The sequence below is a fragment of the Mugil cephalus genome, chromosome 13 (assembly GCF_022458985.1).
Source record: "Mugil cephalus isolate CIBA_MC_2020 chromosome 13, CIBA_Mcephalus_1.1, whole genome shotgun sequence".
NCBI lineage: Eukaryota > Metazoa > Chordata > Actinopteri > Mugiliformes > Mugilidae > Mugil > Mugil cephalus.
This window is the reverse complement of record NC_061782.1, coordinates 10,411,665-10,423,819: the sequence shown is the minus strand read 5'-3', so window position 1 is coordinate 10,423,819 and position 12,155 is coordinate 10,411,665. Positions and strand designations below refer to the sequence as shown.

The following is a 12,155-nucleotide window of genomic DNA, read 5'->3' as shown; positions in this document are numbered from 1 at the left end:
GTGTTTTTTCCAAGTGCTGAGAACACAGAACTTCAGCAACATCTGTTTACAAACTACAGGGTGTGGATGAGTTGGACAAGTGAAGCAAAGTGCGCGTTGTCCAGTGTAGCATCATCAGCAAGTTGGCAGAACTTCCTGGAAGAGAAGAAGGGAAACGCACAACAGAGCTTTTAATACAAACTCAATTACCACTCAAATGCTTCCATCGGATGTCATCATAATAGGCACAGAAAATAACACCGACACTAAAACTTACTTGAACAATCTGAGGCTGATGGTGCTTTTCTCAAACTCTCTGGCCTTCTTGTGTCCCGACTGGATCACTTCCTCCGGCAGGCTGGCGAGTCGAGCGGCGTTGAAGCCGTAACTCTTGGGACAAGCCCCGGTGATGAACTTGTAGAGGAATGTGATGGTCTCCTGACTTGGATCCTCACATTCATTCTCCACCATGCACGCCTGAAAGGCACAAACACAGACGTTATACCGAGCAACGGGGTGAAACCGTTCCTGCACACAATTAACAAACCACAACGAATGGTGTGCGCAAAATGACTTAATTGGCTCAGATGTTACTCTGAGCAGATGGGACTTGGTAACGGGAAGTAGTAGGTTGTGGCAAGAGGTGCAGCCGTAATGACAGAGCCAGGGGAGCAGCTGTGCTGTGGAGTACATGTGGTCACAAACTGCTGAATTCATTCTCTCAAAGTCAAATCTTTTAATTTGCTGCCTTGTCAAGCCTCCTACTGCCATCTGCTTTAAATACATCAGACGCTGTAGGCACATACTTGCTGCTTTTTAGTGCATTTACAATAAATTAGGTCACGGTTACATTTAGGAACACTTTTGGACTAATTTTTTTGTATAATTTAACTGCCACTTGACGATGCTCAGCTAGTATTTGAGGATATTCAGTTCATTGTTATTTATATACAATCAATAACAATTCAAATCGTCTCAAGGCGCTTTACAAAAGTAAAGCGAGCGAGCACAAAGGTGGTGGTATTCACATCCACATCGAAAGATGTGTAGGATTTACAATCATTTTAATTTTACCCCAGGCCCAAAGGCTCCAATTTAATAGGACAAACTAACTTATTCATGCATCAATTTAATTCATTTTGAGAATGCTTTGCAAACATAGCCTAACTAATGGGTTCCTGACAGCACCTACACTCTTTATGAAGACATGTGAGTTTAAAAGAATTGTGTTAATGCTTTTAAGAACTACATAAAAAGTAGACTAGACCTGAATAGTAATGAAAGGTGTAACATAAGGAACCAATTGCATAGAAAAGAAACACAAATCAGATTTCCCCAAATAATCATTTTGGTCAGCACATTTTTCACATCTACCATGTTTTCCTGTGCCATGTTGTATTTAGCCCGACTAGCATTGTTGCGCTCACCATGTGGCCCAGGCGCACAGCGGGGTTGCTGGCGTAGTCCTCCACCAGGGAGTGATAATGTGTGGAGAAAAGCGTGCGACAGCAGATCTTCTCAGCAAGCTCCTTCACAACAGCGCTGGCGATCGCTGTGCCGTCATATGTAGCCGTGCCCCTTCCTGCAAACAAATCACAGCTGAAAACAAACCAGCGCGGCGGATCTGTGCCGAGGAGGCGCGAATGAGCCTCGGCGAGGCAGAGGAGACTTACCCAGTTCATCCAGGAGCACGAGCGAGTGTTTAGTGGCGTGGTGCAGGATGCTGGCAGTCTCGCTCAGCTCCACGAAGAAGGTGCTCTCTCCTACAGAAGGCGAGATTGTTATTGAAAGCTTAGCTCCTGAGGTGGAAGCTCAGATAATAAAGTTGTGTTAAGTTTGTAACGTCACCGGCCATGATGCGGTCCGAGGCTCCCAGCCGAGTGAAGACCCTGTCAACTGGCGTGAAGCGGAGGCTTTCAGCCGGAACGTAGCAACCGAGCTGGGCCAGGATGATCACAAGTCCACACTGTGCAAAGAGAAGCAAGTATCTTAATATACGTCAACAGACAAGTCAATTAAACCAACAATGATCCTCAAGGGGTTTGTATTTTCATACACACTGAGGAAAATATAAAATATCCTCACCTGTCTCATGAGGGTAGACTTTCCGCCCATGTTCGGCCCCGTGACGAGGACGCACGAGGCGCAACCTTCCACCTCGCTTTCGCTGCTGCCGGGGCAGCCGATGAAGACGTCATTAGGGATGAAGTCGTCCCCGAAAAAGGTCTTGGTGACACAAGGGTGGCGGGATCCAATGAGGTCAACGTAGGGCACCACCTGGTTGTCATCCTCAGGGAGCACCACCTGTGGTCTGGTCATTGGTCCGTCTCCACCCTGGCTGTAGCGTGACATGGCCAGCAGCACATCTAAATGATAAAAAAAACAACAAAAAAATGCATTGCACATTTAATGAGTCATCCTTTAAAACTCTACAAATAAGGATTTGTTGCTCACATCCTTATTCAGGGGGAGTCTCTGGCAGCTCAGCTCTACTGAAGCAAAATAAACAAAATATCCTCGTAGAAGAAAAACACATTACGCGTACATTATGCTGCTGCACCAGAGATTGGTAATAAACTACACAATTATCTCTCCCTCTGCTAGGAGCAAACATTTACAATTTCCTTAACAGTGGAAAAACAAACTAATTAGTGTAAACGTAGCCTAGTTTTCACTCAGTGACAGCATTCTTTCTAACAAGCACTTGTGTGCAGCACAGTTGTGTTAAACCCATTACGCTGATGTATTGTTAACATCTGCAGGAAGTGTATTCAGAGCAGACAGCTGCAGTGTAAGCTTGTTTTCATACGCCCAAAATATGGATGCTCAGACAATCGCACAACAACAACAATAAAAATCCATCAAAACACTGCGCTGACTAACGAAAAGAGAGGAATGTAATTACCAAGCACTGCCATGCACTCCACTCCAGTCTTCCACTCTTTGTAGTTTTTGTCAAAGTTGTAGAAGAGTCTCCTCATGCAGTCTTTCAGAGCAGCGTCTCTCTTCTCCTCGAATCCTTGCAGCTCTGAGAACAGACGTTCAGTCTCCTTTGTCACGTAACGCTTCCAGCCTTTCTTTGTGGACTTCACTTCATACTCCTCTGGGATATTCCTCTCTGAGATGCTGTCGGGAACCTCCATCTGATAACGGTTTCGCCCAGTTCCCCAGAAGGCCATGCTTTTACAGCCGAGTCTTTTCTTCTGCCTGTCCAGGTAGTCCTGCAGCTCTCGTTCGCAGTTCTTGATATCGGCCAGGGCCTGGTCGTACTCCGGGTCAAAGCCGGCTTTCGGGCTTATGACGCCAGTGGTGCGGGCTTTCTGGTGGTCAAAAGCCGTGTCCCAGCGTTGAAGCTCGGCAGAGAGGTCGGGAAAGAGGCCATTTTTTTCACTCTTCAGACTGACGACTTGACGGAGCAACGCGGAACGAATTTCGCCTGAAAGTGGAGCGAAGGCAGAAATGATCTCCCGCATAGTTTTGAAACCTTCCAGAGCAGAGAGGAAGTCTGCTATCTTGCGCTTGCTGTAAGTGACCTCCTCATAGAGAACCGCCCTGCCGTCAGGGTGGTCCTGCCCCTTCAGAGGGGTGCCAATGCTGTGGATCTTGCTCAGGAGACGCTCCAGATCTGGGAGCTTCTTCAGCAGGTCTGTAGCCTCTGTAGCCTGGGCCTGAGCTCCCATCAGGTCCTCCACGGCGTCCAGTCTATCCTTGATCGATGTGGGGTTACACAGGGGCGCGCAGAGCCACTGCTTCAGCAGCCGTTTGCCAAATGGGGTAGAGCAGGTGTCCAAACGCTCCAACAGTGTCCCTTCTGCTCCTCCTGTCCCGTTCTGGAAGATTTCCAAGTTTGCCAGAGTCACTCCATCAAGGACCATACGCTGACGAGTCTGAGCAAAGAAACTCGCAGGTCCAGCTGCTTGCTCCATCTCCACATCAACTGGGATGTATTCTTCAAAGTTGGCCAATGAGAGCAACTCTTGGTCTACCAGGCATTTCTTGAGATAGAATATACATCCACCCAAAGCTGACAGTGCTAGTTCATAGCCATCCTTGGGAGTAAGACACAGTGAATCACTCTCGGAGGTCATCTTCTTCAAGAGAGCAGGGAGGAAACTGCTCCCAGTGCTGTTCTCCTTCTCAGCAGCGTCTTTAAAATAATCTTCTTCAGACAAGGTTTTCAGAGTCTTCTGAGCATCCCAGAATTGTGTCCCCTGATTCAGACCTTCCTGCAGAGCGGAGGACAGAGAGGCCTTCAGTATTTTGCGGGTTTCAACAGATGGGTTCCCCTTTTCAAACAGCACTTCAGCAGGGGAAAAGTGAGCGATCAGGGTGCGCAGGCGGGAGCAGTGACGGTCGTCTGGGAACTGACCGACGTGGAAATAACCCACGGAGGTGTCTACAAAGCAGACTCCGTAGGTGCGGTAACGACCAGAGCTTTCCTCTTCTGCCTTCTCCTTCAAACTCAGAAGGAACTTGCTTTGACTCTCTGAGGGAGCACCGTCCAACACACTGTATGTCTGGGTACCACGCGTGATAATCCGGCACACTTCCCTCCTCACCACACGGTCAAATTTTGTTGGCTTAGCCATGGTCTTGCAGCGAGCTTCCATCATCTCTGGCGTCTCCGTCTGCTCCACGCGAGCCACCTTGTAGCCTTTCTGGACAAGTACATCTGAGAAACGCCCAAAGCCGATCTCTGGAAAACCCGAGTGCGCCCAGGTCCCCTTCATGAACGTGAGCCCCAGCTCATTGACTCCAGTCACGGCATCCATGTGGTAGAGCTCATAAAACTTCCCCACCTTGTAGAAAATCACTGTGTCAAACATCTCAGATTTGAGCTGCCACCACCTACGCATACCAGGAGTGGCTCTGTTCAGAAAGTCTTCTGGCACATACAGAGTGGAAGGATCGTAGTCGTCCTCAGACTGACGTCGCCTCTGTCTGTCTTTCCTCCTGCCGTCCTGCAACCACTCCAGCTTCTCGTGATCCCAAATCGTTGCTCCGCCAGTGGATCCTGGTCCACTTGTCTGACTCTCAAAGCTGTCAGGAGCAGAGAAGGCTGATAAACGAGACTTGGTGTCAGCTGTGACTGCTGCTGCCGGAGCTCGTTTGGGTGCAGCGAACAGGGCAGCGGGCGCCTTTGCTTTTGTGTTGGTGGACTTCTCCGCAGGGCGTTTACGCTTCACAGGCTTGACGGGGCTTTCTGGTTCCGACTCCTGCGTGCTCTCCTCTTCACTGCTCACCGCCGCCTCCTCTTCTTCCTCCTCCTCGCTGCTCGACGCAGCATGTTCAGGTTTGAACTCATCATCTGACCCTTCGCTGTCTGAGGCTACAATGATGCGACGGCGCTTGGCTGTGTTTCCCTTTTCCGTGGAAGAACGAGATGAACGACGACTGACTTTGGCTGGTTCATCATCTTTTTCCTCATCATCCACGTCGCTGTCCTCTTCATCGGTCAAAGTTGAGTTGTCGAGCTGAAATTTAAATATAAACACACAAGTCTAAAGTTATAAAAACTTTCTGTATTAACATTGGTAAAGATAACAAAGTTGAATTAGGAATAGTATTTACTATAATGCAGATGGTCATATATTTCATATAAGCTAATCAAAAGTGTTCACAATGTCACCTCCATGTCTTCCTCATCATCCTCTTCCTCGTCTGATGGATCCATGCAGAGAGGCATCTTTAATCTTTTCTCCGGGGTGTCAAACATAACTCCATCAGCCATCTCCATTGCACGTCGGATCACAGGTTTACCACTGAAGTACACCCCTCCAGTTTTAGCATCACTGCTGTCAGAGCCTGTGACACAGTGAAAATCACACAATGACTGAACAGCCTTCCTGACGTTAAGGCACACAAAGTCCTAAAGCAAATACCCATTACCTATATTTTACACAACTGTCATGATAATGGTAACAGCCATACCTCGGTACTCTCTGATATATTTACTGCTGACCCATCCTCTAGTAGGAGGTTCATCAAAGAAGTGAACATGTACGCGTTGGTCCCGACCGCGGCCCCTCATCTGCTGTCCCGTCAGAGGCTGGGGCACCACCATGCACGGCCACCAGGGGTGTCCCTCTAGCTTGGCCCACACAAGGGCACCAGCATTGAATGAGCATGTGGAGCTGCTGAAGGTAAGAAAAACAATTTGCTCAAGCACAATTAAGACAGTTCACAGTGATATGCATTATAAGGATGCATTATAATCTTTTACAGACACTGTGATTGTACTATTAAAGTGCACTATTTTATACTATTTTGTCATGCTCTGACTCACAACAATGCATAAGTGGAAGGATTTTGGGTCAGAGCATCTCCTAAAGTGCAGCTTCTGTGAGGTTGTGCTGGTCTGCAGTAGTCAGTACTAGGGCTTTCAGAAACCGGGGCCAGATGTCAGTACCATTAATACCACAACAGCCCTAGTCAGTACTGATGAATACCGGTCCAAGAAAGGGGAAAACATTGAAGTGCAGACAGGGCAAAAACTTAGTGATGCACTTGGGGAGCTACTGTAGCTCAAAGGCTCCTGCAGATTCTTACAGAATGAGTCACAAGTGCATCATGGGTCATGCTGACCCCAGTCCACTCCAGGGAGTCATCAATGGGCATGAAAGCATCAGAATTGAACCACAGATCATCAGAGGAGGTAGGTGGCCTGGAATGATAAATCATGTTTTCTTTTGCACCATATTGTGAGCCAGGTGCATGTGCATTGCTAACATATGGCACCAGGTTACGAGTGACACCCCCTTCATTGCCAGGGAAGTGTGCTGGGTCTGCAACAATGTGCAGGTGGGCGGGTTTTAATGTTGTGGCTAATCAGTCTCATCTTTTGTAACTGAGGGTGAGAGGACGTTGTGTCAATTTAACAACGTTTCGATGTCATTATCTCATCTTAACATTTAATAGGCATTAGTATCGATTTGACTTAAACCGCATGGTCTGCACTGTCCTCATCAAGACACCTGGGAAAACTGTGAAAGTCAAAAGTGGACGAGTCATCATGAAAAACGAATTAGCATAGCAACTTTTACCTTGTCTAGACCGAGTGCAATAGCAATAATTTGCGTTTTGGGGGGATAAATTTGTGCACAACGTGTTTCCGGGGCCTTTTCCTTTTAGCACAGTTTCGGGCTAAAAAGTGGCTGCAGCAATTACACGGCTCTCAAAGTTAGCTCACCTTTCTTTAGCCGCCGGGGCCTTGTCGCCGAATAGTTTCTTTAATCCCCCGCTGGCAGTTTTGGCGTTACTTTTCTGTTTCACTTTGCTGCTGGTCTTTGCTGCTGGCTGCTTCTCCTTCTGCTCCTGCGTGGCCTGTTTAGCTTGCTCTTTAGGAGAGGAGTTGGACTTCTTCACCGAGGACGGCAGGTCTGCCTCGGTCGGAGAGGGGCTCGTCTTCGGCTTGGCCTTGCAGACCGGCGGCGGAGACTTGGTGAAAAAGTTGAAAAGTGAGCTTTGCTTCGCCATGAGTGCGACTTTCTATGCGCAGTATTTTGGAAGTAAACCTGAAGACTGTGTGCCCAACCCAGCTACAGAGCTGCCGCACGGCGCGAGCCCACCTTGTTCGCGGGAAACACACGCAGAGGATGTTGTGGGCGGGGATACGGTGCTCCTCCAATCACAAGCGAGCATACTACAACCCGGAAATCACGTGACCCAAACACGACTTCTCTTGTTGGTCTTGTTGTTGGCGCGCAGCGGGATCATTTTTTTCCCTACATTTTTTCTTCTTCTCAACTTTATTTCCCAGGAGGTATGTGTGTGCGCCATGTTTCTGTGTTGTCAGTTTAACAAGCACTTGCGTCCTCATTTGACTGTTCTCTTAAATTAAACAAGATAAATGTCTAGAGAAGCTGTTCTAACGGTTCTGCCCAATGGCTTTAACACGCAAAATATCCCAAAAAGAAATTATAAATGGCCATAATAACAACTAAAATGGAATCAGACATTGCAGATATACATAGTTTGAGACACCAAACTACTATTGTACCATCGGTTGCATGGTTAGAGGCTGTTGCAGAAATTTCCCCAGGAATTGAGAACTTTCTGAGGTTTCCAAAACAGGAAAGTGTACAGTTGCGGGGCCATTACCTCCAAATCCGCCCATGCTCGAGAGATCACACTTTCAGACGGAAGCAAACTGTAGTTTTCTCTCAGTGACAGATAACTTACAATTTAAGTCATGTATTTTGTGCTGTTGTTACCACTTCTCGTCGGTTTTCCAGCATTGTTGCAAAGCTTCCAGTCACAATCAGCAGCTGCACGGCTTGAATCTTGAATCCCCACCGTGTGTGTTATTGCTGACTAGTGTCACAATGGAGCCTATGTTAGTGAAAATTTTGGTTTCTTGAATCAAGCTGCTTGGACCAAAATGTTGTTGTTCATTAGATGCTGTAGTAGAAAGTAGAAAGGGTGAGGTGTCTTTCAACATGTTGGTGTCCAGGCCTCTCTTGTATGCATGTCCATTTAGGAAGATTGTGTTCATAATTGCAATAAACTGTACATGAACATATATAATATACAACATACAATGGTTCTTCTTGTCCAAATGACCAGTGAACAAATTAACTTAAGCTTTAGGCATTGTTTTCTCTTTCTTTTCCCGTGTCCCTTCTGGTGCTCCCTATCATATAATGCCATCTGTGTGATATCATAGTTGCAAAAGTCCTACGGCTCTGTAATCTGTAGAGGTCATTTACCACCAGCAGAGTGCAGCAGAATACTGGCAGCTTCATGAGTAATGGCCTCTACATTTACACGTTCTCCACTGCTCAAGGTAGCATTCGACACAAAACTCTCTGCGTTAACTGTCGACAATAAGAAGAGCAAACAAATGCTGCTTTGTGCCATTTTGTTGAACTTGTTTCACTGCTGCGTCAGTGTTCAATATCAAAAACGACTCATTAAACTGTTTAAAAATAACATAGAAAAGGAATAGCTAGTGGGCTTGGTCAGAATGTCTTCAGCTGAAATATCTTCCAAGATCTGATGCATGAAAGGGCCAACTGCATACTGTACATTTGTGTTTCTGTAAAAGTGTGAATACTTACTGCTTTAACCACCAGAAAATAAGGGTGGCCTTACTTGCTCAAAGTAACCAAACATCCACCCACGGATGACTTTTTGGCATATGGTGTGTGGGTGATAGAAAGCATCTAATTAAAATAGTATTCTGAAACCTTACACAGCAGTTGTTATGAGCAGCTGTTTCAAGTCAGTACGATGAGATCTGCCATCGATATTCTGCTACTAAACATGGGCTAAAGTGTCACGCTGTCATACGGATCTGGAGGGCATTTACGCACAATGTCACAAACTGTGTCACCTGTTATTTACAAAGCCGCATTTAAGAGTGGCTTTCAGCAGAATGAATACGTCTGAGGTGGTACATAATTAAAGGTCATTTACACCCTGGCGGAAAGAAAAATAAAGAAATGCCTCATCACTATTCTTTCAGTTCTTCAGGAAGCAGGAGTTTGCCGGAGAGGAGCTAATGAGCAGGAACAAAACTTTCCCGAAGCAAACAAAGATCAAAGTCTTTCTTTAAGAGCATTAATAATGGTTATATTATTCTGATGTAGCCTTGTGAGACTTAACGATGTGACACCGAACTAAATTCATTGTATCATTTCTAATCAGAATCTGAATAATTTAATTAATCCCATAAAGACGTGCATGTGTCTGCTACCAATTACTCAACAATTAAAAAAAAAAAAAAAAATTAACAATAATTTTTTAATGTCATCCACAATTGAGCTTCTCCCCAAGAAGGCCACAGTCATGAAAATGCCACCAGACTCATTAAACATCTTCACACGTTGAACCACCAGATTCTCAATAGAAAAAAAAAAAGTGTAGACTCTGGTTCTTCCTGTACGAGCCTGGTATTCCTGGTACCGTATTTGTGCCTGTGTAAGCATTTCCACCATTATCATAATAGAAAAAGAGGAGTAGCAAAAGCGCTGACGTCCACCGACAGCTCATTTGTTTGGCTGGAATGACCATTAGATGGATTAGCTCTAGCACCTCTCCACAAAACTGTCTGCTAGCCTCTGGTATTCTGACACATCCTAACCCCTGATTCATCCAACACTTGATGTATTCTCAGACACCTTGTCTGGATGCTAGGTCTCCATGTTGTAGCTGAAGTCAGAAGTGTGCAGAGTAAGAGGACAGAGCCGTGGCGATTCTGGCACACCTTAGCCCATCTATTTCATATACATATGAGGGGAACTATCTACCGTCAAAGTGGTCACAGACTATTGTTGATGCACTGTAAGGCCTTCATAGCTTTAAGGGTATAAGGTATCCATCTGGGTTACCCTTTCATATTATTTTTTTTTTTTACGGGGCCACAAACAGTTGCTTTGTTCGCCTGTCCTGACGAAGCACTTCTGGATGCATCGGCGCAGTGGACCTCATTTACAATCTGGCTGAGTGTAGATATAAATGAAGTGAGGATGTAAGTAAACAAAAAGGAAACTTGAGACGCAAATGGCCAATAAATCAAGCAAACGCAGAAGAACGGGAAGCAAGACAGAAATTGCCCTAAGGATACAAATGAGGCAATGTTTAGATAGGGCTGCCGGCACATCATAAGTAAAGCTGGATGAAGTAGTGCAAGGGAGGGGTAAAAAGCATTTTATAAATATTTAAAACCTAGTGCCCAGCTCCAAGAAATGATTTGCAAAGTTTCGCTGTGATACTAAATTAACCCTAGTAAATAAAAGATTATGTTAAAACACGAGACTAAAAAGATGAATAAAACCAATATATGTAAAAAAATAAATAATTATTTTTCTTTTCCTGCAGCACCTGCTCTGTGTCCAGCAGACACTCTAATAAGGCTGATGCAACCGTGCAGCTGGTGTTGGCGTGGTGAGTTTCTGTAGTCACTGTTAAACTGTATTTTATAATGTCAAGTGTTCCCTCACCTCTCACCCCTGAGAGCAGCGCGACTGCAATCCAGAGAGCGACATACAGCCGACTGTAAGAGCAATAAAGTATTTATATTCTGAGAACAGAAATCCTCTTAACTCCTTCAGAATGACAGGCGGCTTTACAAGCGTGCCCGTTTGAGCTTTGTCAAGAGTTCTGTGAAATAAAGTGGGCAAGAAGTCGAAAGACCGGCCTCGGATAGCATTATAAAATGTTGCATCTTGTTCTGCCCGCGGTGGTGTGGCCGTCACCCTGTCTTGAAGCAGTAAAAATACACCCGCCCCGTCAGCCTGAAACATGAATCAGAGCTGCAAAAAAAAAAGAGAACATTCAGTCCACCCAGCTCTTTGAAAGCTGCAGATTAAAAATCATGCACTAGAAAATGGTTGACAGTGGGATGTTATGTTGTGCGCGCACGCACGCACACACACGCACGCACACACACACACAAAAAGCGTCAAAACATTTTCTCCCAAACAGCAGGAAGCAGGTTTGACTGTGCAGTCCAAGTTGAAGTCTGAAAGAATTTCTTTTCATCATTTTTATATCTAGCAGCCAGTTGGATGGAGACGTCATGTAGTATGTCTGGATGCTGAAACACAGCACATGTTGTCCTACGAAACTGTTATCTTCTGTTGACTTTTGGGACCACCAAATTCCAAAGTTGCGTAGGACAGCTTTGATGCCATGTGCTCATTTCTAGGTGCATCTCAAAGTCCTTCTTGTTGAGTTGCAGATGAGTTGTTACGACCAGCTTTCTGTACTGTCTTTTATGTCAGTAATGTAAACTATTTCCTATAAGTTATTACGTAAAGACCCGTCCTGATGTAAACAGCGAGCCTAGCGGACCCCATTTATTATGGATGACTGTCAGAATGATGTATCACCTGACTACTGCCTGGATCCTGTGAGCCACTGGATTTACTGCACAACTAACGTCAAAGCAAATGCATCACAACAGAACTATTAATATTATATCTGAATTTAATAGCGACCTCTACTAAGAGCACAGCCAGAGCATTATAGCTGATGAGAAAACTCACTCTCTTTGCATCTCTCCTTCTCCCAATGTCCTTTCATGGGCTGCACCTCATCTATTTTTATTTATTTACTCTTTTTTTTTGTTTCCCCCATATCTTTGTTTCCCTCGAAGCACTCCCGAATCAGTGCTGTTAGGAAGCGAGCTCTATTTGACTCCTCTCAGCATAATTAGGAGAGCAAGACTCATG

At 45.5% G+C, this 12,155-nt stretch overlaps 1 protein-coding gene across 2 annotated transcripts; it reads right to left on the bottom strand.

Annotated features, from left to right (window-relative positions):
• Positions 1-10: 10 nt before the first annotated feature.
• msh6 (mutS homolog 6 (E. coli)) lies at positions 11-7,584 on the bottom strand. 2 transcript variants are annotated; one of them, XM_047602737.1, is made up of 10 exons: positions 7,169-7,584; positions 5,911-6,116; positions 5,609-5,784; positions 2,885-5,453; positions 2,065-2,345; positions 1,828-1,945; positions 1,653-1,742; positions 1,407-1,561; positions 257-456; positions 11-135 (listed from the first exon to the last, which is right to left on the bottom strand). In XM_047602737.1, the coding sequence occupies exons 1-10, from the start codon at positions 7,453-7,455 to the stop codon at positions 54-56; spliced, it is 4,164 nt and encodes a 1,387-aa protein (XP_047458693.1). In that variant the 5' UTR covers positions 7,456-7,584; the 3' UTR covers positions 11-53. The 2 variants fall into 2 exon arrangements, with proteins under 2 accessions (XP_047458693.1, XP_047458694.1); XM_047602738.1 differs by having other exon boundaries at positions 5,911-6,113.
• Between the last annotated feature and the right edge of the window lie 4,571 nt (positions 7,585-12,155).